This window comes from Polypterus senegalus, chromosome 7 (genome assembly GCF_016835505.1).
Source record: "Polypterus senegalus isolate Bchr_013 chromosome 7, ASM1683550v1, whole genome shotgun sequence".
NCBI classification, from domain to species: Eukaryota; Metazoa; Chordata; class Cladistia; order Polypteriformes; family Polypteridae; genus Polypterus; species Polypterus senegalus.
In genome coordinates, this window is record NC_053160.1 from 64,731,325 (window position 1) to 64,756,997 (window position 25,673).

The window sequence follows — 25,673 nt, forward strand, 5'->3', positions numbered from 1 at the left end:
ACTCAGCATCTTGCTAGCCTTTTTAAAAGAATGTGATTCAAACTGTGTGTATGCAGAGTTCTTAATCTTTATAGTCAAATTGTTGTGTCTAAGTATTGTGGACTATGGCCGTCCAGTCATCCCGGCCAATACACCCAGGCCGCCAGGTGGAGCTTTCCCTGCAGCACAGTGGTGCCCCGAATGCTAGCAGGGAATTATGGACAATAGAATTTTCACAGACCTGCTGGATACTATAGGGGCCCCTAGAGGACGCTGCAGGGAGGCCCAAAGACTGTTACGTGCCCTATAACCCGGAAGTACGTCAGGAGGAATGACGTACTTCCGGGATGAAAAGAAGACTTTTGATCTGAAAAGTCACATGGACAGGGATTCAGAAGCGCTTCCGGGTCACAGACTATAAAAGGACTGTGGGAGATCCCAGACGTGGAGCTGAGCTGGGTGGCAGGATGACAACGTGTCTGGGAGTGGAGTATTGTTTATTATTGTAGGATTGTGTTTATTTTTGAATATTGTGGAGAGGAGAGTGCTTTATGCACTGTATTGCTATAATAAAGTCAATTATTGGACTTTTACCTGGTGTCTGGTGTCTAGTCTGAGGGTTCAAGGGGATGACAGTGCCCCCAATCTGTCACTGTATACTATTTCAAAACTTATGTAAGGTCTTGGAAAAGTAATCTGACCCTCAGATCCTGCTGGGTTATAACAGGTCCGTCTGTATCTTTCGCCAGCCTCTAGCTTTACTGTTTATTCTGAGGTATTTGTTGACAAAGCCCTAATTTAGCAAGAACAGCCCATCAACATCTTTTGGTTAACTAACAGCTACAGTACAGTGTCCTAGTATCTCATCCAGATGTTTTTAAAAGCTTCTGCTGCAACTTAATGACTCTGGTAGTTTGTTCGTGATTCCCATGACCCTTTGTTTAAACATGTGCTTCCTGGCTTCTGTCTTAAATGCATTTTTCCACTGGGTGTCCTCAAGTATGTGATTAACTCTTTGAAGGGATGTTGCTGGATCAGTTTTATTGAGGTTACTCAGAATTCTGAAGACATGGCTTAGGTCTCCACACATCCAACTCTACTCAGAACTAAATAGGTTTTATTCCCTTAGTCCATCAGAGTTTTAAAATGTTAATTCTTTAGTATGCAAGCATGCAGCAATTGTAGTGAGGTTTTGTAAGAAAGATTTAAAAGCATTACTTGAAAACAAGAAGAGTATGAACACTTTTACTAGGCACTGCATTCCCATGGCTTTGATCACAGAGCACAACTTTTACAAGAGTATTCTACAATATTGAATGTGTATATTAGGGTGCTGTTCTGCAGTGGAAAATCACACACACTTTTTTTTTTAGCTTGAACTTATATAACCTAAGATAAAATAACATAATATTCCTCAATACATTTAGTCCAATTCATGATCACCAGGAGTGAAACTCTACCAAGGCAACAATGGGCAGAAGGGAGGAAGCAGCACTGGACAAGGCAGCATCCATTGCAGGGCCTACTCATGCCTATACCGCGATCCACACACAGAACTACTTCAGGGCTGCAGATTTCCCCTGCACTGACATTAGGGGTGTGGGACGAAAACCAGAGAATGATCATGTAAACACAGCAATATCTGAAGTTGTGCTATTAATAAAAAACATTCACTTTTCTTTTCTTTAACGTCTTCAAACCAGGTACTTGTCTCTTTCCGACATTTTATTTCCTTTCCCTGGTGATTTTTCACAATTTTCAATTTGTTGTGAATTCATGTCTGCCATTTGTGCAACCACTGTGGTTATTGGGAACCATAGAATGGTTGTATGGCATGGCACTTTATGTAAATGAAGTGGCCAGCCACGAAGGTTTCCAAAAATCCAAATATTTTACCAGGATGGTGCCAAACTCACATTTAAGGCAGAAGATTCAAATTATATATTAATCATAGAAATTGAATCCTGAAAGCACATCCCAAATCATTCATGCCAAATGTAAATTTGTTCTTTCAAATCTTACTGGAAAAATATGGCTAGTTAAGTTCCTAAATCTAGATGAAAAACTAAAAATACAGACAGTGGGATTGGAGCAAAACCATGATAATGAAAGAGTAAGAGATTTGACTTTTGAACCTGATTCTACTGCTGCTTCGAAATCGAAAAAGGACATAATTTGTCTCCCATATATAATTTAGCTTTACTCCATCAAGTTGAGTGTTGGGTAGAGTTTGGATTATCCAGTATGAAGAAGCATCATTCCTGCCCCCCATTGGCACTCCTTTCTCCAGAGGTCCAGCCATATAATTTCTTTTCTACAGGGCCATTTTCCAGCTTAATTTTCAACTTTAAACTTTATAGAACTGCTGGTGGATGACAGTTTTGGAGTCAAATGCAATCCAGTATGGGAGTCAGGGGCTCCAACTATATGGTCTTGCCTTCAAAATCTATTGGTGGTCATAAATAAAGCACATAACCAAACTCATCCTAAGCACTTTCCCCTCCAGAGAAAAGTAGAATTATTTTTTATTAATGTAAATTTAATGTCTAAATCAGGGGTACCCAACTCTGGTCCTGGAGGACCGCAGTGGCTGCAGGGTTTCATTCTAACCTTTTTCCTAATTAGTGACCTGTTTTTGCTGCTAATGAACTTTCCAGTTTAGCACTTAGACTTGAAGGTGAGAGCTCCTTACTCTCAACACTAAAAGGTGGACAGTCTTCTCCTTTTTTAATACAATTGACTATTAGAGAGAATGTCCTCTAAACAGTGTGGCATACTACACACATTAAAAAGTGGTCAGGGCAGGATAAAGGCCTCCCTCTTGCTTTTAAGTTTACTTTGTGCTCCCTTAAAGAACTCAGCTTCTTCACACATAGGATTCAATCTAATCAAAGACAAAGACAAAGTACCACCTTGAAGAAATGATGCTGTTGAGTTCTTCACATGTTGCCAGTCTCTGATGCAGGGCTCAGTATCAACACACCACTCTACCACATATTCAGATACTGTAGACTCATCAGGTGCCGTCCAATTAACCCAGAAAGACTGATTTTCTGGAAAAGCCCATACTTCTTTTGAAGAGGTAATGTCTAGAGCAAAACAAGGAAAGTGATAAAAATGCTTAGAGAACCAGCAACTTATTATCTTCCCTTTTCTCAACCTGCTTTGAGCCATAAAGCTCAGAAAAAGATTAGTATTGAAAAACTATCAGAAACAAGGACAACATGGAGATTTAAACATTAAAGGTTAGTGCAGTGGCAAATGAAGAATCAAATTGTTTCCATTGAACTATATGGTGACATCTCATTAGTAAAGTGTGATCCTGCAAGACTATAAAAAGTCTAAGTAAATTTTTGCTAGAGAACTGCTAGATCCCACCTCAGCAAAGGCAAAGGGTGAGGGCTAACTGTGATACTAGATTTGTGATAGGCATGGGTGGTACAGATGTTGATGTACTAGATTTTGAAATGGTTGATACCCCTTTGAATGTAGTACATAATGTCTGTATTGGGTAAGGAGCCAAAGCTTGGAAGCTAGGTAGTCTATGCATACCACTGGCTTTGGAACCAAACTTCTATTTTGTATATTCTCTCAGCGACACTGGAGTTTACCACAAGACAGGCTCCGGACGGCTATGGGGACACTTACAAACCTTCAGCTGGATGCCGTACAGTGGGAATTTGTTCCATTGGACAAGAGAAATGCCTCAATAAGTCTTGTTGTAGTAGACAGGAAACTACAACTGTTTGCTCAGTGCATCTAATTCAGGAGTTTTTGTCTTTTATGAGTGGCTTTAGATTCCATTTGATAGGGTATCACCTACTGATTTTGAACATCTTCAGAGGATTGACTAAGATATCTGAAAACTGTCTAAACTGTCTGAACTGCTATATTTGATTGCTGTGTTGGTTATCAATTGTCCATAATAAACACAATATTTAACCAAATGGCTTCTCAATAGTGTACTTGATACCAGAACATCCTTGATAAAAGGCCAATGATTGACTTTGCAGTCATGGACGTCTGATAGTTTTAAATCCTTGTGTAAAGAGAGGTGCCAAGCTGACTCAGAAGGCTGAGACTCCTGCTCCACAGACATAAAAAACCCAAAAGAATCTTGAGAATTTGCCGGAAAAATCTAGATAGTGTCTCTGTTCAGAGGCAATCTAAGTCCCACACTAGGGAGAGATGTTTTGACATTTGGAGGAAGGCTGTGGACCTGGAATTTGAAAAGGATTCTTCCAAACTTTAGTAGTTGAAAGCAGCTGCAAGGGGATGATGAAGGCTGCTGTCCAGTTACATAATGAAGCAATATTAGAAGTAAACTCTCTGTACTAGTAGTCAAGAAAAGCAGCAGCTGTAAAAACTGTTGAAATGAAGACCTGTGTGTGGAAGGAGTTTGGTGAAGCCATGGACACTGACTTTCAGACAGCCTCACCGACTCAGGATAAGCAGGGCATCACCAAAGCTGTTCTCATGAATGGTCGGGAAAAAGTGACCTCACATAGAAATACCATTGAGAGGTGGAAGGTGCACTTTGGGAAAACATGGATATGAGGAGAAGACACTGTCAGGAACACTTGGTGGTGTTTCATCCATTTCTATGACCGAGGACACTGCATATTTTCAGGATGTTGGAGGACACTGCCATACTTGTAAAACAACACATGGATGTGTGGAGAACCACTGCACTACCAAACTACCCAGTTAACATATTATAGCCTTCATCATTACCTCAGATTTTAAGAGTAATGATTATGCCAGTGAGGGCTTTCATATCAAGTTATGTTTTCTGCATTTTGCCCGACCAACTCTGCCAAACTCTTAGTGATGCAGAGGCACCTATTCAATTTATACTTTTTTCTCTTTGAAATCTAATTGTTTATTACTTATTTTTCATTACTGAGCACACATTACTGATTAATAATACATCCACTAATATAAATAATTTTAATAATAATAATAATAACAGATTTAAACTATATAGCACCATGCCCAAAGTGCTTCAATTTTCTTTTTTCATTCTCAAGGGTAGTGCACTTATTCATTTTAAATAGCCATAGTCCACTGCTTCATGTATTGCTTTATAAAAGGTGTGTAACCAAATGTGTCTAACAAGATAAAAGACATGAAAATAATCACAAAAAATAATAAATGTGCATGATTGGCAACGCAAATCATGTCCAGTTATTTATGCTGAATAAACATTTAAAATTGTTTATTATTCCATAATCTTGTGGGGGACAAATAGGCTTCAGAAAATGGAGGATTGGATGTTCATCAGCAATCAGCACAAAGCAAATAAATGATCTGCATAGAAAATGCTTAATTAATAGGAACTCTAAAAAAAGATTCCATGATCAATACAAATATAACCAGATATAACATTGTTTAACTCATTTTGGTTCAAGATTGTTGTGGGTGAAAGTCTATCAGTTGGATAACTTGGATTCAGCAATTAACTTGACATGTTTACACTGGGAACATAGAAACAAAACGCCTTATTTAGACATGCAGTAAAGAGAACGTGCAAAGCCCTTACAGAGACAAACTAGACATGAGTTTCTCTCATTGCTGGATCTGTGAGGCAGCAGTACTAACTACTCTACTACACCCCATAAATATGAATACATTAGAAAATTACAAAATTTTTAATGAGAACAGGCCATTTATTTCAACAAAGCTTGCTAATCCTATCCACCTAATTTCTCCAAAATAACATCAAGTCAGGATTTGAATGTCCTTTAAGAACTACTCTCTTTGTGTGAAGAAAAACTTTCAAATTTTTGTGTGAAATTTACCTTTAAGAAGTTTCAGACTGTGTCCCCGTGTTCTTGTTGAACTCATTTTAAAATAACAATCTCAATACACTGTAGTAATTTCCTTCATAATTTTAAACACTTCAGTCATGTCACGTCTTAATCTCTATTTGCTGAAACTGAGAATGTTCAAACCCTTTTTTCATTGCCCATATCTTTCATTGCTGGAAACAGCCTTCTCACTCTTTTCTAGACTTTCTGTAGTGTTACTATGTCTTTATAGCTCACTGACACTACACACAGTACTCTTAATGAGGCCTTACCAGTGCGTTATAAATCTTATGCACTACCTCCTTAGACTATTACTCTTCCCACTGTTATATATAACCTAACATCCTATTAGCCTTCTTGATTGCAACTGTGTTCTGCCTTGATATGGATAGTGATGAGTCCTGGGACTCCTATGTCCTTTCATAAGATGTACAGTACTTTTAAATTTTAGACCAACCATTGTGTATATAGATTTAACATTTTTACTTCTGACATGTAATACTTTACATTTACTCACATTAAATTTCATCTGCCACAAATCTGCTTAAACCTACTCCTTGCAGCAACCTTTTCCTAAATGTATTCCATTTAAATACCTTGCCAGTTTTCTTCAGGGATTTGCAGAGTTGCACCAGGTGAATTTCCAGCTGAGTTGTAAGCAAATACTTCAAAAATGTAAGATTCTGCTGTTATGCTGACTGATGTGTTACAACAATCGGCCTGAATCTCTTCACAGAAGTGCTCTTTGGATTTACACCTCACAATGTATCCCAGAATGTTACCTTGAGCACTGGAGCTGTCCAGTTCCTGTAGGCACACACATTAAAGCCCTCATTAGTTCACAGGTTCCAGTAGGGCTAATACATACAATATACAAACTTAATTGAATCTGTATTTGAAAAATCCATGAGTGGCACCACATCGAAAGCTCGTTGTTACATTTGCATGGATCAAGGTTTTAGTTTCAGGTCCTCTTTCTGTTTATGCAGAGTCTTCTGCATTCTTGTCTTGTTCATATGCAGTTTATCCACTGTACTGGTTTTATCCATTAGTCCAACTATGTGTATATTATTGGTAGTTCTACATTTTCCAGGTATGACTGTGCTCTGGTGTATGGATGAACTTGACCTAAGACAGACTAGTGTCTTATCTATTATTGGTGGATGCCTTCCACCTGATACTATTGGAGTAGGCTCCCCATGATACTGTAGTGGAAAACAGATATATATTAAATAGTATTTCTACCTGAACTAGGTGGTACTTAATGGTTCTTTCTTTAGTAGATGACAATTCATATTGTATCTACACCACCATTGCCTTACAGTCTGTTAAGTAAAAGCATTCATCTGTATATACAAGGTCCTTGAACCACGTTTCACCTTCCATATAAGATGCACCCTTCTTCTTCCTGCCGCATCTGCAGATTCAGTAAACTGCCAGACATCCACTGCTTTCCTTGGAGCTGAAAAATATCAAGTTCGAACACAATTTTGAAATTGAATTCTGATTTTGAATTCTTAAATTAATAGCCTATAACACATACCTGAAAAGTAAAATTCCTCACAAAAGCTATAACTTCAAATTTCCTTAGATAAATATAATACTAATGAATGTAAGTAATAATGTTCTAATGAAAAATTCAACGATTCCAGCCTTTGTAAAATGCTTTCCCAGTCTAATAAGAAGAAATTAATTTCTGATCCAATTAAACATATAAACATGTAATAATGTCCAATAGAAACTGATTTCAATTTGAACCATATAACATGTATTATAGGCTGAGGGCATGAAAATATTTGAATAATATTTGAAAGTTTCGGGGTTCAGTTTTCAATAGTCTTTGCACAGCAAATGGCGTCATTCAATTGCTGCTTTACCAGCACCAGTGTAAGAAATTCTGCTCACTGCAAGTCAAAGAACTATGAAGTCATAGAGTCATCCTATCAGTTACACCGTCCCCAGCACTATGTTCAATACAATTACTTGCACACAGCAGAAATTTTAAAGGCCTTTCCATAAAGTCAGAGGAGAATAGTCAAATGGATACAGGATTTATTACACTAACTAAACAAAATTAAATTCAAACTTGAAACTAAAAACTGCAACAGTTATCATGGATATGCGTGGGTGTCACTGGCAATTTGCACCTTTCCCTAGTCCTGTTAATGGTGGAATGGCTGAATGTGCAAGACTTGCCAATGGTTCAGGAGGAAGAAAGCAGCTGGCTCGAAGGGCCAAATAAACTAAAAGGAGAAGCAGACGCCACCAAAACGACAAGAGGGAAAAGCTTTTCAACTCGCTGGAAAAAGTCAGGTGAACTCGGATTCATTTCTGTAAGAATCATTTTCCTTTTCTTATGAATGAAGTGAAGTCATTCGGGAGAGGACCTGATGGGCCAGCATAAGGGACTGTGTAGTATTACATTTCCGTACAGCTCGGTGTATCCTTTGCCATAACAGACTGTAGATGATTATGCTTTACAATGAATATATAATGGACTCAGGTTTCATTCATTTTGTTTCTCACATTTGTGTATTAGTAGTGTATGTTGTTGAATGTTTTGTTTTGTAACTCATGTGGGGGGTGGAAGCATTGCAGCAGTATTATGTATATGGGGGTTTGTTTGTTGTGTCCAATTCCTTATTTTACTGAATAATAACAAGTCTCTTGTAACTCAACTTTGCTTTTGCTGGTGTGCTCCTGTATTTGTGGTGGTCTTTCTCTCTTTTAGCTGCCGCTCTAGGACTGCAGCACATAATAGAATCATGCCAGCTCAGTAAGCGGTACAAAACAAAGGCCAAACCCATAAAGTAAATTTTGCACAAACATTAGGAAGTTTTTTTTACACTTGGAATAAGCTACCAGTAGACAGGAGGACTTTAGGGACCTTGTTGACTTGATGTTATTTTGGAGGAATTAAGCAGATAGGACTGGTGAGTTTTGTTGGGATGAATGACCTCTTCTCTTCTAAATCTTTGTAATGTTCTTAGTCTTTTCCTATTATATTATTTGTTTACTTGAGCACCAAACCCCTTTGGTGCCTCCAGCTTTGTTGGCTTTGGTTTTCTTAGGGGGATGAAACCACTATTGATGTTGTTCATGTACATTTTGAGGCTCGAGAATTCAATTTGTCCAAATATGTCCAAAAGCTTTGATAAAAAATTAAATAAAAATGATGAAACAATTAAAAGTGATTTTGACCAAAAATAAAAAAAACAGCAAAAAAGATGAAATGCTGCTTACAATATGATTCTGTACTTAAACCCATAGAATGGAAACATACAGTAATTCACAAAAAGAAGCCTTGTTTCCTCTTTCATCCATCCATCCATTATCCAACCCGCTATATCCTAACTACAGGGTCACGGGGGTCTGCTGGAGCCAATCCCAGCCAACACAGGGTGTAAGGCAGGAAACAAACCCCGGGCAGGGCGCCAGCCCACTGCAGTTCCTATTTCATTCTGCATTAAAATCTTTTAAAATTTGTGTATATAAACAAACCAACCATCTTCTAATGTCTTTGTGGATTTCTCTTCTGCCCATTCACTCCAGTAGATCTGTGAGTTTCCTTTGCAGGAAACTGAAACAGAATAATTGTTGAAAGGCTCCAGTTCTCCAATTGTGTAATTCGATTCTCTTTGGGATTCCATAAGAGGTATTAACTGCACAACCTGAAGTTAGAAGATAATATTACTTAAGACAACATTATCAAGCCATTTAAAACAGTTTAGTCTAAGTCAGGGCTATAGACAACATCAGAGAAAACCCACATATATGATTATGAATTTTAGCCCCTACACCATTCAGTTTCCCAAAATCATCAAAATAATTTGAACTGTTAGGCTCAACTACTGCTAATACTGTATGTGACGCTTCCAGTTTACATGTATCTGTCAATATTGACAAGTTTTTGACAATAAATGATGATAAAGTGTACTGTTGTGTATTTCAAGAGACCTACACTCTTCCTCATTTCTTGAAACATGACCTGAAGTTTAAATGTTAACTTTCTCCCTGTAATTTTGCAGGGTATCTCAGGGTGCTTCAATTTCTGGCCACATTCAGACACATACAAGTATGGTTGATTTATGACTCTAAGGCTGGGATTCCTAAAGTTAAGTGTTGTGAGTTTGGGTTGCAAGTCACAGTTGTATTGAATGTGAGTGTGTCACAAGTGGTCTGCAAAGTGGTTCTTGGTGGGTCACCACTGGTTGAATAAGCATTACTCTTGTTTTCTCTGACATTTGTATTGCATGATTGCTCTGACAGTCTTTCTTGATTTCCCCTCGATCGGCAGCAATTCTTCAAGGGGACCCCCCACTGCACTGTCATTCATTTGTGAATCACCAAGGGGGATGCCCCCCAATGCAATGATGATCCGATCAACTGGGAATCTCCAAGGGGGACTCAGACCCTGTTCTTTGGACCATAAAACAATGGGTCTTGAAAGTACCATCAAAGACAAGACTTGATTGCAACCTTGCATCACTATATGAAATTGTGATTGACATGAGTTGCAATGATGTCCCTTGCTTGAGCTGGATGCTGCTCTACGTGACCATATAATAGGAAAAAGGAATCCCAAAAACTGATTATTTACACTTTATTCAAATGACAAAAATAAAATGGATTTGAAAATAAATAATCCACCTCATTCATTCATAAACTACATGAAAGTTCCTAGCTAATGATGAGCGTCTTCTTTCCTCTCTTGTGTGCAGTTCCTTAAACATTTGAAGAAATGCTCAAAGGTACAGCCTGACACAAAGGAGAAAAAAGAAAGAACAAAATCTGCTTAAAGTTGATGATGGTCTTGATGAAACATACATCTTCAGTACACAAGTACATCTATGTGCTTGACTTTATAGGTTTATAGGGCCTTTAATATCATGTGCACAGAGTACAGTGAGATTTTTAATTAAAATGCACTAATCAAAATGAAATGTGCTGCTTCCCCCGTGATTAGCCTGCCTCTAAATTTCTGTCTTCCTTACTTGGCAATTCCCAGAAATATATATCTATTTGTAGTTTATATGATTACAATGCCTACAAAAAGTATTCACCCATTGGACATTTTCACATTATATTGTTGTATTAATTAAAGTAGAATTTTTGACACTGCTCAACAGAAAAAGACTCTTCAATGTCAATGTGAAAAAAGATCTCTGCAAAGTGGTCCAAATTATTATAAATATATAAATATGTAACACTAAATAACTAATCATAAGACAGACAGACAGACAGACAGACAGACAGACCGACAGATAGATAGATAGATAGATAGATAGATAGATAGATAGATAGATAGATAGATAGATAGATAGATAGATAGATAGATAGATCTTCTGAAGAGTTGTGTTGTACAGCGGATTGAGAGAAGATAACTGTTACGTTTACTTTTTCTGTTGTGGAGAGGGTGACTGCTATTTTCAAGGATGGCCTATACTTTCCTCTCCATGCACCTTTCCACCACAATTCCCAGTGAGTCCACAGTTCTACCCAGCTCCAAGACAGCCTTCTTCACCAACTTGTCCAGCCTCTTTGTGTTCTTATCTGTCATAATGCCTCCCCAACACACATCAGCAAAGTGGACACTGGCAACAACTATCTGATAGAACACAGACAGCATTTCACAACATACATTGAATGGTCTGAGCCTTCTGAGGAAAAACAGCCTGCTCTGCATTTTTCTGTAGAGGACATCTGTGTTCACAGACCAGTCCAGTCTGTCATCAAGGTGGATATCTAGATATTTATAAGCGTGCACCACCTCAATTGTCCTCCCCTCGTATGTTAATTGACTGAAGGGGGAGCTTAGACGTGCAGAAATCCACAATCATCCCCTGGGTCTTCGTTGTGTTCAGAACCAGGTAGTTCTTACTACTCCAGCCACTGAGAGCTCAAATCAGATCCCTATATTCCCCTTTCTGCCCATTTTTTACACATGCCACAACTGCTGTATCATCATAGTAACTCTGAATGAGGCAAAAGCCTGCCTAATATTTAAAGTCTGCTGAGTATAATGTGAACAGGAAAGGGGTCCGAACAGTCCCTTGTGGGGCCTCAATGTTGTTCAATACCATCCCAGAAGACACAGTTCCCCAGTTTGACAAACTGCAGTCATCCAGTCAGGTAATTATGAATCCAGGAGAGGAAGGTAGAAGCCACCCCCATCCTTTCCAATTTATACTTAAGAATAGAGGGGTGTATGGTGTTCAATGCACTCGAAAATTCAAAAAAACATAATCTTCACATAACCACCTAGTTCATCCAAAAAGGAGTGAGTCCGGTATAGCATGTAGAGGACTGCATCCTCAACACAAAGGTGCTCTTGGTATGCAAACTGTAGGGGATCCAGTTCATGCTGGACTTGTAGTCTGGGGTGATGCAGAAGCAGCCTCTCCAGTGTCTTCATGATGTATGATGTGAGGGCCACAAGTCTGTTGTCATTTATTTCAGTCGGTCACCCAAACATGATGTTTTGCACAGAGCTGGTATCCTCCCACCTTGAAGACTCCAGCTGAACAATATGCATAGAGGCTCAGCAAGTTGATCTGCACACTCCTTCAACATTCTGGGACACAAACCATCCGAACTAGCTGCCTTTCAAGGGGATAGCCTCTTCTACTGCACCTTCACCTCATCTGTTGTGAAGAACAAGGGAATGCATCTCGATATAGCAGATGTTGCAGCAATATGCCAGGGGTGCAGCAATGCTGAGGAGCAAAATCTTCTTCTGTAATGGTGGGAGAGGTAACAGGTGACCCATTCTGTGACACCAAGCTGGTGCTGGACACCTGTTGTAAAACAGGTTAAACTCATTGGCCTTATCCTCATCACCTATTGTTGCATGGCTCCTCATCTCTTATATGCAGTAATGGTCTTCATTCCACACCACACCTCTTTAATGTTGTTGTTTTGTAGCCTCAACTGCAATTTTTCTTTATTGTCCATTTTTGCCTGCTTTAATCTCTGCTTTGTGTTTGCTGTACCAGCTAAAGCTACTACCTGTCACTTGTCCTGATAGCCATCTTTTTTTGGTTAAGGAGTTTTTTGATGGTATTGGTAATCCAAGATTTATTGTTGGGGAGCACCAAACAGTTTTTGCTGGTACAACAATATCCCTGCAGTAATGCATGCATCTAATGTGCAAACAGGTGCCCTGTCAATATCCATGTCTGTACTATTCTCCTGTGACTCCAGCAGTATATTCTAATCTGTACACTCAAAACACTCTGGCCTCAGGTGTCCACTTTGTGAATGATCAGATAGTTACAGGCTGCCTAATCACATAGGGTTTGTATACTGGCCTCAGACAAATCAGATTGTAGTTTGATTGCCCAAGTGATTGCAATGCAGAAGTACTGCAAACTTCCTTAATGTTGGTATAACATAAGTCCAGTGTTTTATTTTTCCTCATGGAACAATCAACATACTGTATAAAACCAGTCAAGTGGCAGGAAATGTTGACATGATTGAAATCCCCAGATATAACATTAAAAGCGTCAGGGTGTTGAGTCTGCAATCTTTTTTTTTTTCTTTATTTCGTCTTATACAATATCTTGTATTAGGAATTTGTTTGTTTTCGCATACCCCTTGGGGTCAGAGCGCAGGGTCAGCCATTGTACAGCGCCCCTGGAGCAATTGCAGGTTAAGAGCCTTACTCAAGGGCCCAGCAGAGTAGGATCTCTTTTGGCAGTAACAGGGATTTGAACCGCAACTTTCGGGATACCAGCGCAAATCCTTAGCCTCAGAGCCATCATTCTGTGTGTGACATCATATTCCACTCCGGGCCTTGCCTACAGAGGAATGTAAACAACAATGGCGACAATGTAAGAAAATTCCCTTGGTACAAACAGTAATAAGGTATAAGACCGACTGCCTAGAGCTCAATATTCCGACATCAAATCTTCTCCTGCACAGTTATGTGTCAAGGGTTACACCATCTATTGTTCATAAACACTGCTAGTCCCACACCTCTTTCTTTTCCATTCGCTCTCACATCTCTGTCCACTCGTACCATGGTGAAGCCAGGCTGATCCACCCAGGAATCCAGAATGTTGTTCGTTAGCCACGTCTCTATAAAACACATTAGACTGCACTCACGAAACACCTGCCTCCAGCTCCTCACACTTATTAAGCAAAGAGTAGACATTCCCCATGAGAATCAATAGAAGAAAAGGCTTGTATCTTCATCTCCTACCCTTTATCTTCACCCTGGCTTGAAGGCCATGGTATAGCTTCTTCAGCTCCTGAGAAACATGGTGATTAACACCATGTGTTGTTCGTCGTACTCTGTCATGTAACCTATTTTACTAGTTGTACTAGGAGCTAGGCGATCCCTCCTACAAGCCACTTAACTTAGGCATTTTACAAGATGTACCTGGAGCTACAAGGACATGCAACATCTCGGTGTGGCACATGTAAAAAAAGAAAAGTATTCAACCCTATTAATAAGACACAAGTAAATGTGCCATTGGTTATTAAAGTCACATCACTGGTTCAATGAAGATCGCCTGTCTACAGTCCAAGGGTCTTAACTGATTGTAATCTTAATTCCTCTTATATGGAAGTTTCAACTTGTGGTGAGTCAGTACATCACGGCTTAATGTAAACAATGAGACAATAGCACACTTCAAGCATCTATTTGAAACAGTGATTGAAAAACGCAAGTGACAGCCTGGAGACAAGAAAATTTCAAAATCAAGTCACTGACTATCCTTTGGAGTTCAGTTAAATCAATCCATAAGAAATGGAAAGAGAATGAAAGACTGTTAATATGCCTAGAGCAGGTCATCCACCACAAACAAGTGAGTGATTGTGCAAGAAAAAGACTAGTATGTGAGGCCACCAAGAGGACTATGATAACTCTGAATGAGTTACAAGGTAGAGTGGATAAAAAAACAAACATGACATCTCGGCTAGAGTTTGCCAGAAGGTACATGGGAGACTCTGAATTAAGCTGGAAGAAAGTTCTATGGTCTAATGAGACCAAAATTGAAATTATGGTTCTAGGCTAAACACAATTTTTGAACAATGCACATTTTCAGAAACACACCATCCCCATCATGAAGCATAAAGATGGTAGCATCATGCTGTGGGGATGCTTCTCTGCAGCAGGCCCTGAAAGACTTGTGAGATTAAAATGAATGCCACAAAATACAGGAAAATACAAGAGGAAAACCTGATGTAGTCTAAAAGAAATCTATGCCTTGGGAGAACATTTGTTTTCCAGCAAGACGACCTGTGTCATAAAGCCAAAGCTACATAGGAATGGCTTATAAACAACAATGTTAATGTTCTGGAGTGGCCAAGACAGAGTCCAGATTTCCATTCTACTGAGAATGTGTGATTGGATTTGAAAAAAGCTGTTCCCTCATGCAACATGACAGAGCTTTAGGAGTTTTGCACAAAAGAAAGAGGGAAAAATGTCAGCGTCCAGATGTGCAAAGCTGCATAGAGACCTGTGCACACAGTCATGGCATCCAAAAGTGCATCTACAGTATTAAACACTGACTTGAAGGAGCTGAATGCATATATGATCAATTATTTTGTGTTTTGGATAAGCGGAAGAGTATGGATGGATGGATGGATGGATATTAATTAATTTAGACCACTTTGCAGAAATCAGTTTTCACTTTGATGATCTGTGTCAAAAAATCCAAATTAAAACCACTATGATAAAATTTTGTATAATAATAAAATATGGAAACTTCCAAGGGAGGGGGTCAATACTTTTTATAGACATTGTAATATAAACATAAGGGAAAGCACACCAAACTAGCAATGTACAATGTGTTTTTTGTAATAATTATTAATTATTAATTATATTATAATTATTAATAATTGCATTTCTCAATTTTGTGACTAACTTTGTTAATTTCAGGGTCAACAAAAGCTGCAGACCACCCCAGTAACAACGGGCACAATCAAGGATAAACCTTGGACAGAGCACTAGTCCAACTCAAGGAACATTCATTCAAATTGAGCCAGATTATAACCACTGCTTAACCTAAACTGCATTTCATTGAATATTGGAAGAAACCCATGGAAGAAGGAGGACAAAAAGAAAACAGATAGGTATGGGGAGAACATGCAAACCTCATATTGAATGAGTGGGATTGGACCCCAGTCCCCTTGACCTGCTGCAGCAGCAGTGCTAGCCAATGTACTGACATGTCTCCATAATGTACAGTTTTTTCATAATACTTTTTAATTTTGTTATATGCTTTGAGAAGCACTGAAATATAGTGTACAGGGTGGTCCAGATCTAATTATGCATATCCAGATCCTCTGGATGGCTTTGATTTATGCGGGGACAATTCCAACGCGAAGGTAATTCTTCATGTCGTCAGTTCTCGATGGTCCATGATTTTTCGGGTGATTTTCTATGTAACAAACTTAATAAGTTATAGTGTAATGAAAATGGCATAATTAGATCTGGACCACTATACACTATACACTATAAAATGTCATTCTCAATCTCTTTGTCTTTAACATTGTCAGAATCGTTTTCTTTTTTAGCACAGTATTATATTATATCCAAATTTACAATTTTATTAGTAGCACATTTCCAAGAAAACTTAGTGCCTTCTCTGCTTATCCACACCCTTTCCATTTTCTATTCTAATGCCACATCAACAGTGACTGGACCAGAATTTGAACACCTGAAACTAGTATTGTTAGGCAGTGCTGTTTGTGACGGTCCTGCCATTTCTTATTTCAGTCCTGCTCCATTCAGTGTTATATAATGCCTTTCATAACACTTTCAAGGTCGTTGAATGCAAAGAAACACAGAGATTACCAGTAAAGAATAAAAACATATAAGACTTGCAAATGTGCAATGTGTATATTTTTCATATAATAATTATTTGCAATACAATTACAATAGTAAAGGCATTGTATAAAGGCGTCATGAGTGCTTCAATTGCAGACATAACCGAACACAAAAGAATCCACATTCAGCAGCCAAGGTTCACCATGTCTGTTTTCTTGGTAAAGAAAACATGAGTGAGAAGTTTCTAAGCTTAATTTTTGCAGAAAACAAAGCTCTTCTGCAGCAAATCCATGGAATATACTGTAGACTCACTAGCAGGGCTCATCCCGGCACCATTCAGCAGAAAGCATACAAACCTAAATACGTGAGCATACACTAGCACAGGCTGCCATATTCCATATCTCCACACAGTACTTACGCTTGTTATTTATCATCAGATAACTTGTCTTCTGACTTTGATTAGCCACTCAATGCAATAAGCCCATCTGTGATCATCTCCACAAGGGACTTGCAAAAGTGCACAAAAACAGCATCGACGCTTGGTCTAATCTTAACTCACAAAAGATGCCAAGACTGGAATGGCAATGTGGAGCAATTTGATATAATCCAAATACTGTGAAAAGATGCAGCATCTGCAAACTATTATAACATTGACCTCTAGAAACTTCTGAAGGAGACAGGACATAACATAGCTGACTACTATGATACTCAGATCTACCAGACCTGATTTCAAGTCTACAATACACAACTTGTTTGGTTCCCTGGTAGGCCCCTTGAAATATTTTCATGTAACAAGTTTGTGCTTTCAGCCTCTGCTTTTCCTGGTCCCAAATTCTTGTTTTCCCTGTTATTTGAATATATTCTTGTTTATCATGGTGTCACAGGGTGGCGACACCTTGCATGTTAGTTGGTTGGACATGCAAGTAAGAATTTCACTATACTCTGTATGCTTGACAATACTAATACTACTACTGATGATGGTTTGGACTGTTGGAAAGTATTTTGGCCCAATTGTTAAAGAAAAGCAAATGCACATCCAAATAATTGAATAATTTGCTGCCCTGCCTCAGTTATTTGCACCTTTTATGAGCTATGGGCCACACCATGAGTATATGGAATGTGCTAGGGGGAGACATTGCAAACAAAGATACATCAGATTTTCTAATCTGCAGATAATATTTGTTTTTACTTGTGTACCTGTGTCCACTGCTGCACGTCGGCTTTTCTGTATTTCAGTTGGCACATTAAATCAAAATAGATTCCTTTTTCTACTTGCCAGGCGACTGTCAAAGAACTGCAAGTTACATGGATGCTAGTAATCTTTGGAGCATCAGTCTTGACTGAAATAAAAAGTAATAAAGTATGTTTAAAAGTTTTTTGGGAAATAAATTACACTGTGTTTTGTCACAGCAAAAAGAAAACAGTAGTATCTGCAGATTATATTGTAAATATACAGTATATAAGATACTAAGTGACCTACAAATCTTTCATAAGATACAGTATACAACAATAAACTTAATCTATTAAAAATATTTTCATCAACATGAATCAGTAAATTGCATTGTGTTGTTTTTTTTTCTGCCTGAATGTTATTGTTCCACAGGCTGCTGCCTTCTTTCTATGTCTTATATGTCTGTACACACACAATGATTTATAATAGGGCATTGTACTTTTGTTATGGCCATTACACAGCTTAATAAACATTGATGCTTACTTTTAATTTTAAAATGCAATGAAAAGATTTGCCTCTTCCACACTCTTTGACTGTGAATGTTTTAAAAATTAATATTACAGGACACTTGAGTGAGCACATCCTTTAACATTTTTAATTTATCTAATAAGCAAAGTTTATTAGTGTTCATGCCCTCAGTTTGGACTAGAGAGTAGCACTATCGAAGCCCTCATAACCAAGAAGAACACAAATGTTTATCTCACCATTTACTAGGAAGTACCTGGAAGAACTCCAAGACCTATAGGAAAATCTTCTATGGACAAGTGAGACAAAGCTGGAACTGCTTGAATGATAGGGGTTCCATCATACATGACATTAAAAATATGACACTCCACAGTAGGAAACATGGAGTTAGTTTGCTGCCTCAAGACCTGGTTGACTTTGCAATATTTGAAGGAACTAAGAATTTTGCTCTGTATCAATTTAAAATAGTGTCCAGTCATTCATCCATGAGCTGAAGCTGAAGCATTACTGAGTCATATAACAAGAAAATGATCCAAAACTTAAAAGCAAACCTTCAGCACAATGGCTAAACGTTTTGAACTGGCCTTTTCAAAGACCAGACCTAAAGCCAGTAGAGATGTTGTGACAAGAACTAAAACAAACCATTCATACTTTAAATTTATAATATTTCTAAATTTAAACAATTTTGCAAGGAAAAGTGTGCTAAAATGTCTCCATAACAATGTGAAATGCCACAATTGAGTTATAAGAAGTGTCTGGTTGCAGTCACTGCTGCTGCTGAAGGTTGCATCATCAGTTATTAAGAGCAAAGGGGCAATTATTTTTCCACACAGTGAAATTTGGTGTTGGAAGACTTTGTTCATTCAATACATAACGTGAGTAAAACAATATGCTCTTCCTTGACTATTTACCTAGCCCTGGATTTTTTGGAAAACCTTAAAGCTATTATTGTCATAAAGTTGCTGTAATAGACGAAATCAAGAGGGGAAATACTTTTTCATGACATTGTATGTGAAATAGGTGTACATTCTGAAATGACTATTATGTACTGACTAGCCATGTACGCCCAACTACGTTGCACGTGTTAAAGTTGTCTGTAATGAGCTCCCTGTTTAAACACGGCTGCCAGTCGTGAACTGGACCCTTCGTCGCACAGCATTATGATTTTTTATAAAGCCCTTGGACAATGATTCGATAGGAATGGCCTACTCGGAATCACTGTCTGAGTAGTAATTATGTGGTGGTGTAGGAGCATTTCTGCTTCTGTCCGTTCACAGTCCGTCTCATTTTCACGACTCTGTCATTTCTTCTCATGATCTCTACTCAACCTTTCTCCAATCTCGCAGGTTGTTTTGTGGCAATCCAAAGAGTAAGGCAATATACACTGAGCAATGGTTATAAAAGGGGGACACATAGGTATCCAGGCTCTTTAAAGCATAAATAGGGATCACTTCACTGACATGTGAGCAAGCCACGGTACAACTGTGAGACGCGCAGCACTCGACAGCTACAACGTAACAATAATAATTTCCGGAACGTGCTGTTACGTTGTCATTCATTTTACCCACTGTCTTTCTTTCATTCATATGTTACGTAGGCACGTACCTTTTATCTTCGGCAATCTCATTCTCTAACCAGGCCTCAGGAGCTAACCAGCATAACACTGTCCACCACCCCTTTCGTTATTCCGGCACATTGTTGACATCCGTGAGTAACAACAATGTACTAAACTGGAAGGTGGTCTACACATGCGTGGAATTCGCGGACAAACAAAGATCAAGATCTAAATGAAGATCTCTTTAGTTAATTTTAAGCACACCAATTTGTTTAGTTTGAATGTCTGTGTTTTGAGGTGTGATTGGAGTACTACAGTCTTCAGTAGTATAAGCCTGGAGGAGATTCTTAAAGCAATGCCAATGTTTTAGCTGTCTCTCTACTGCCATCTAGTGCTTCTTCTTCTAATTCATTCGCGGACAAACTAAGATCAATATCTAAATGAAGATTATATATAGAGATGGTTCATTTCGTTATTTTGAGTCCTGTCTAATTCATATTCAAGAGTATGACAGCACATCCAATACTATTATTTTTATCCACATATCATAGGGTTACTCAACAGTTATTCATAATAATAAATTATAGGCATACCCTGAGGAGTTTTGGGTTTGAACCCCCCAAAGCATATTTTATCACAGTTCTAGCTGACTTATAATAGATATGTAAACTTCAGAAAGTTTCGGACTGCTTCACTTTTTTCACATTTTTTATGTTGTAGCCTTGTGCTTAAATTATTTAAATTCATTTTTCCCCACGTTAAACAACATGCAATATCACAGAATGCCAAGTGAAAACAGGATTTTAGAACTTTTAGAATTTAAAAAATTAAATATTATCCAGCTTGGAAGAGTGAAAGTGACAGATTTATATTCAAGGCATATTTCGTGCTGCGTTTGGAAAAATATTATGGTGAAAAATAAATAAATAAAATGGCCTGTAGTCTACATGGGCATGACGTCACATGTTTCACACACCTGTGTTTTGGGGATTTTCTACCATTCTCCTTTGCAGATCCTCTCAAGCTCTGTTAGATGGACAGCTATTTTCAGCTCTCTCCAAAGATATTCATTTGGGGTCAAGTCCAGGCTCAGGCTGAGCCACTCAAGAACATCCCTAAAGTTGTCCATAAGTGACTTCTGTGTTGTTTTTTTGCATTGTGCATAGGCTCTTTTTCCTTTTGGAAGGTGAACCTTAGCACAGAGGTCCAGAGCACTATGGAGCACGTTTTCATTAAGTATATCTCTGTACTTTGTTTCTTTCATCTTTTTCTCAACCCTATCTAGGTTCCCAGTGCCTGCCACTGAAAAACAACCCCAGAGCATGATGCTGCCACTACCATGCTTTTCGACAGGAATAGTATTGCACAGGCCTGGCTTCCTCAAAATATGAGGCTAATCTTGGTTTCATCAGACCAGATATATTTTTTCTCACAGTCTGAGAGTCCTTTAGGATGATTTTTGCAAACTCCAAGCAGATTTTCATGTGTCTTTTACTGAGGAAGGCATCTGCCTGACCACTCTGTCTTAAATTTTAAAATTTAAATTGGTGGAGTGTTGCAGTAACGGTTGTTTTCCTGAAAGTTTCTCCCATCTCCACACAGGTTCACTGGAGCTCTTGCCTGAGTGACCATCGGGTTTTTCATCAACTCTCTTACCAGGGCCCTTCCACCCTGATTGCTCAGCTTAGCTGGGTGGCCAGCTCTAGGAAAAGTTGTGGTTGTTCCAAACTTCTTTCATTTAAGAATTATGGAGGCAACTTTTCTTTTGGTAACCTTCAGTGCTGTAGAATTTTTTGTAACCTTCCCTAGGTCTGCACCTCACCATAATGCTATTTCTAATCTTTGCAGTGAATTCCTTCAACCTCATAGCTTGGTTCTGGCTCTGATGCACATTGTCAATTGTGGGACTTTATATAGACAGGAGTGTGACTTTTCTAATCACATTGAGTCTATTGAATTGCATACAGGTGGACTCCAAATATGTGGCAGAAACATCTCAATGATGGTCCAAAGAATGGGATGCAAGTGTCATAGTAAAAGGTCTGAATACTTGTGTCAAAAATTGCATTGCTTTTATTTTTAATACATTTGAAAAAAAATGTAGAATCCGCACAAGCTGTCACATAGCAAAACATGAAAAAATGAAGGAGTCTGAATACTTTCTGAATTCACTGTGTAAATATTTCATATACAGTGGGAAAATGTCAGTTAAATATGTCATATAGGAGACACACACAGTGTTATTTGATAAGTGAAATGAAGTTTATTGGATTTACAGAAAGTGTGCAATAATTGTTCAAACAAAATCAGGCAGGTGCATAAATTTGGGCACCACAAAAAAGAAATGAAATCAATATTTAGTAGATCCGCCTTTTGCAGAAATTACAGCCTCTAAACGCTTCCTGTAGGTTCCAATGAGGGTCTGGATTGTGGTTGAAGGTATTTTGGACCATTCCTCTTTACAAAACATCTCTAGTTCATTCAGGTTTGATGGCTTCCGAGCATGGACAGCTCTCTTTAACTCACACCACAGATTTTCAATTATATTCAGGTCTGGGGACTGAGATGGCCATTCCAGAACGTTGTACTTGTTCCTCTGCATGAATGCCTTAGTGGATTTTGAGCAGTGTTTCAGGTCGTTGTCTTGTTGAAAGATCCAGCCCGGCGCAGCTTCAACTTTGTCACTGATTCCTGGACATTGGTCTCCAGAATCTGCTGATACTGAGTGGAATCCATGCGTCCCTCAACTTTGACAAGATTCCCAGTCCCTGCACTGGCCACACAGCCCCACAGCATGATGGAACCACCACCATATTTTACTGTAGGTAGCAGGTGTTTTTCTTGGAATGCTGTGTTCTTTTTCCTCCATGCATAATGCCCCTTGTTATGCCCAAATAACTCAATTTTAGTTTCATCAGTCCACAGCACCTTATTCCAAAATGAAGCTGGCTTGTCCAAATGTGCTTGAGCATACCTCAAGCGGCTCTGTTTGTGCTGTGGGCGGAGAAAAGGCTTCCTCTGCATCACTCTCGCATACAGCATCTCCTTGTGTAAAGTGCGCTGAATGGTTGAACGATGCACAGTGACTCCATCTGCTGCAAGATGATGTTGTAGGTCTTTGGTGCTGGTCTGTGGGTCGCTTCTGTCTATCCGAAATCTTTCTTGGTCTGCCACTTCGAGCCTTAACTTGAACTGAGCCTGTGGTCTTCCATTTCCTCAATATGTTCCTAACTGTGGAAACAGACAGCTTAAATCTCTGGGACAGCTTTCTGTATCCTTCCCTAAACCATGATGGTGAACAATCTTTGTCTTCAAGTCATTTGAGAGTTGTTTTGTGACCCCCATGTTGCTACTCTTCAGAGAAAATTAAAAGAGGAGGGAAACTTACAATTGACCCCCTTAAATACTCTTTCTCATTATAGGATTCACCTGTGTATGTAGGTCATGGGTCACTGAGCTTACCAAGCCAATTTGAGTTCCAATAATTAGTTCTAAAAGTTTTGGAATCAATAAAATGACAACGGTGCCCAAATTTATGCACCTGCCTGATTTTGTTTGAACAATTATTGCACACTTTCTGTAAATTCAATAAACTTCATTTCACTTCTCAAATATCACTGTATGTGTCTCCTATATGATATATTTAATTGACATTTTTTATCATAACAACCAACGATTTATACAGGAAAATAATGACTATTAACAAGGTTGCCCAAACTTTTGCATCCCACTCTACTTTCCCATCCATGATTTCATGCAATGTGTGTTATTGTATGAGTATTTGTTTTGTTTTTAATTTTTATCTTTGTTGGCCTTGCACTACTGTTACTACTTGGTGAGAAACATGCAAAAAAATAAATAAAAGAATTGTACATATGTATTACATGCCAGAAAGTCTCAATTTATGTTTTAATAATTTAAATTGAAGGACAATGAAGTGATTACCTGATGAAAATGAATCAAATATTAAAACATCAGAGGTTGTATTTCCCACATTGTTCTTAGTTGTTATTGTAATATTTAGAGTTTCAATGATTCCAGTTTTTTCACTAAATATTTGTCCATTTTTAACTTCAAACTCTTTCTTCCATCTGTAAATGAAAATGAGAAAGAATCATTATTTATCAAAAAGAAAATAAATCATCCTGGTTCACATTAGAAAGCAAAATAAATACATAAAATCTCACTGTTAACATTTTGTAGGAGTATAATGAGAATAAGCTAAATAACTTAAATATTAGTTCTATGTATGCAAGTGTGAAATTATACAGTTACACTACTGTGACACTTTTACACTTACATAATGCAATTGGTAAATATTTCATTTGAGATCCATGATATGTCTAATGTTTAATGTGATGTGCAAATGGACAGGCTGGGAATCAGAAATGAGTAACCCAAAATGCACTGATAAAATCTTACTATAACCTTACCTGATGCTTATAGTGAATAATGTTTATTTCTGATCTTCAGCTTTATTCTCATGTAAGCATCTGCAGTGTCAATTTCTATGGAAAACCTAAAAACTTTGCAATATTAGTTAACTAAGCTGTGGCCTGTCAGTAGCAGATGTACTTCCCAGGCACCACTCAACATGCAAACTTAAATACATGAGCATGCTCCAGCCCTGGCTGCCATGTTCCATATCCCCATACAGTAAGGATGCTTCTCATTGATCATCAGCCAACATCTCAACTGTTTTTGATTTGCTAGTCAATGCATTAAACCCATCTGTGATCAGTTCCACAAGGGACTTGCAGAAATGCCAAAAAATGGCATCAAAGCTTGGCCTAATATCACCTCACAATAGAAAGCAGCACTGAAAAGACAATATGTAGCAATCTGACAAAATCTAAATATTATCAAAAACATGCAGCAGCTGTACCTACCATATCACTGATGCTTACACATTGTTACCGTAAATGAGACGAGACTCAAAAAGACAATTTTTCCTCCCTTTCCATGGATGCCTGCTGTAATATTCCATTTCAGTTCCGCAAAACACTGTTTTGGACTACTGGAAAAGACTGACCAAACTGTGCTCCTTAAAGAATAGGAATATTATACATGGATAACCATGGACAACAATGATTATGATTCCTGAACACTTTTGGATATATTTTATAGATTTTGGCCTGCTAATCACCTTTACATTTTTCTATCACATACCATTTTATTTCAAAGGTTAATTTTTATGATATAGAAAGGCGGTATCAGAGCAAGTGGAATCCATCAGTGCTGGCCGACTAATGTTGAGCACTGAAACATGAAGAACCAAACGTAGAGTAAAAATAATACTCAGCAGCAAAATATTTCAGCTTAATTGAACTAAAGCAAGTTGTTAGTATCATTAAGAGATAAACTGTCCAATTATCACTTTTCTAAGCTTTATCCACGGCAGGGCTGTATCCCAAAAACATCAGGGGCAACACAGGAACAACATACAGGATAGTCAGTCAGTTCTACAATCCAAATTTAAAAAGTTAGGCACCAGGCTGAGGAGCAGAACTGACAAGGCAGTCTTCTCTGAAGTTCTGCCTGTTCCACATGCCAGTCCGGGAGGAGATTAGAAGGATTAACACATGGCTTAAATCTTGGTATAGGGTAGAAGGAGGTATAGGTTTATGGGGCATTAGGACTCCTTTTGGAGCAGATTGAACCAGTTCTGCCATGATGGATTACATCTGAACTAGAGGGACACCAATATGTTGGGGAAGTGTTGTTTAAACTAGGGTATGGGGGTGCAGGGAGTTAAGGACAGGCCAGGTCTAGAACTATACATGGAGGAACAAACGACAGTGTGGAAATAAAAATGCATAGTAATGTAAATTATAAGAGGTTGGGACCGTGCAAATT

The 25,673-nt window shown here is 38.3% G+C and overlaps 1 protein-coding gene across 3 annotated transcripts in view; it reads right to left on the reverse strand.

Annotated features, from left to right (window-relative positions):
• Positions 1-25,673, reverse strand: part of LOC120532609 (interleukin-6 receptor subunit beta-like) — a 77,346-nt gene that overhangs the window by 25,553 nt on the left and 26,120 nt on the right. For all 3 annotated transcript variants that reach the window (XM_039758759.1, XM_039758758.1, XM_039758761.1), the window contains 6 exons: positions 23,763-23,908; positions 17,764-17,906; positions 9,295-9,460; positions 7,169-7,251; positions 6,386-6,596; positions 2,892-3,068 (listed from right to left, as the gene is read on the reverse strand). In XM_039758759.1, the coding sequence (XP_039614693.1) occupies positions 2,892-3,068; positions 6,386-6,596; positions 7,169-7,251; positions 9,295-9,460; positions 17,764-17,906; positions 23,763-23,908 (926 nt within the window). The remainder of the gene's footprint in view (positions 1-2,891; positions 3,069-6,385; positions 6,597-7,168; positions 7,252-9,294; positions 9,461-17,763; positions 17,907-23,762; positions 23,909-25,673) is intronic.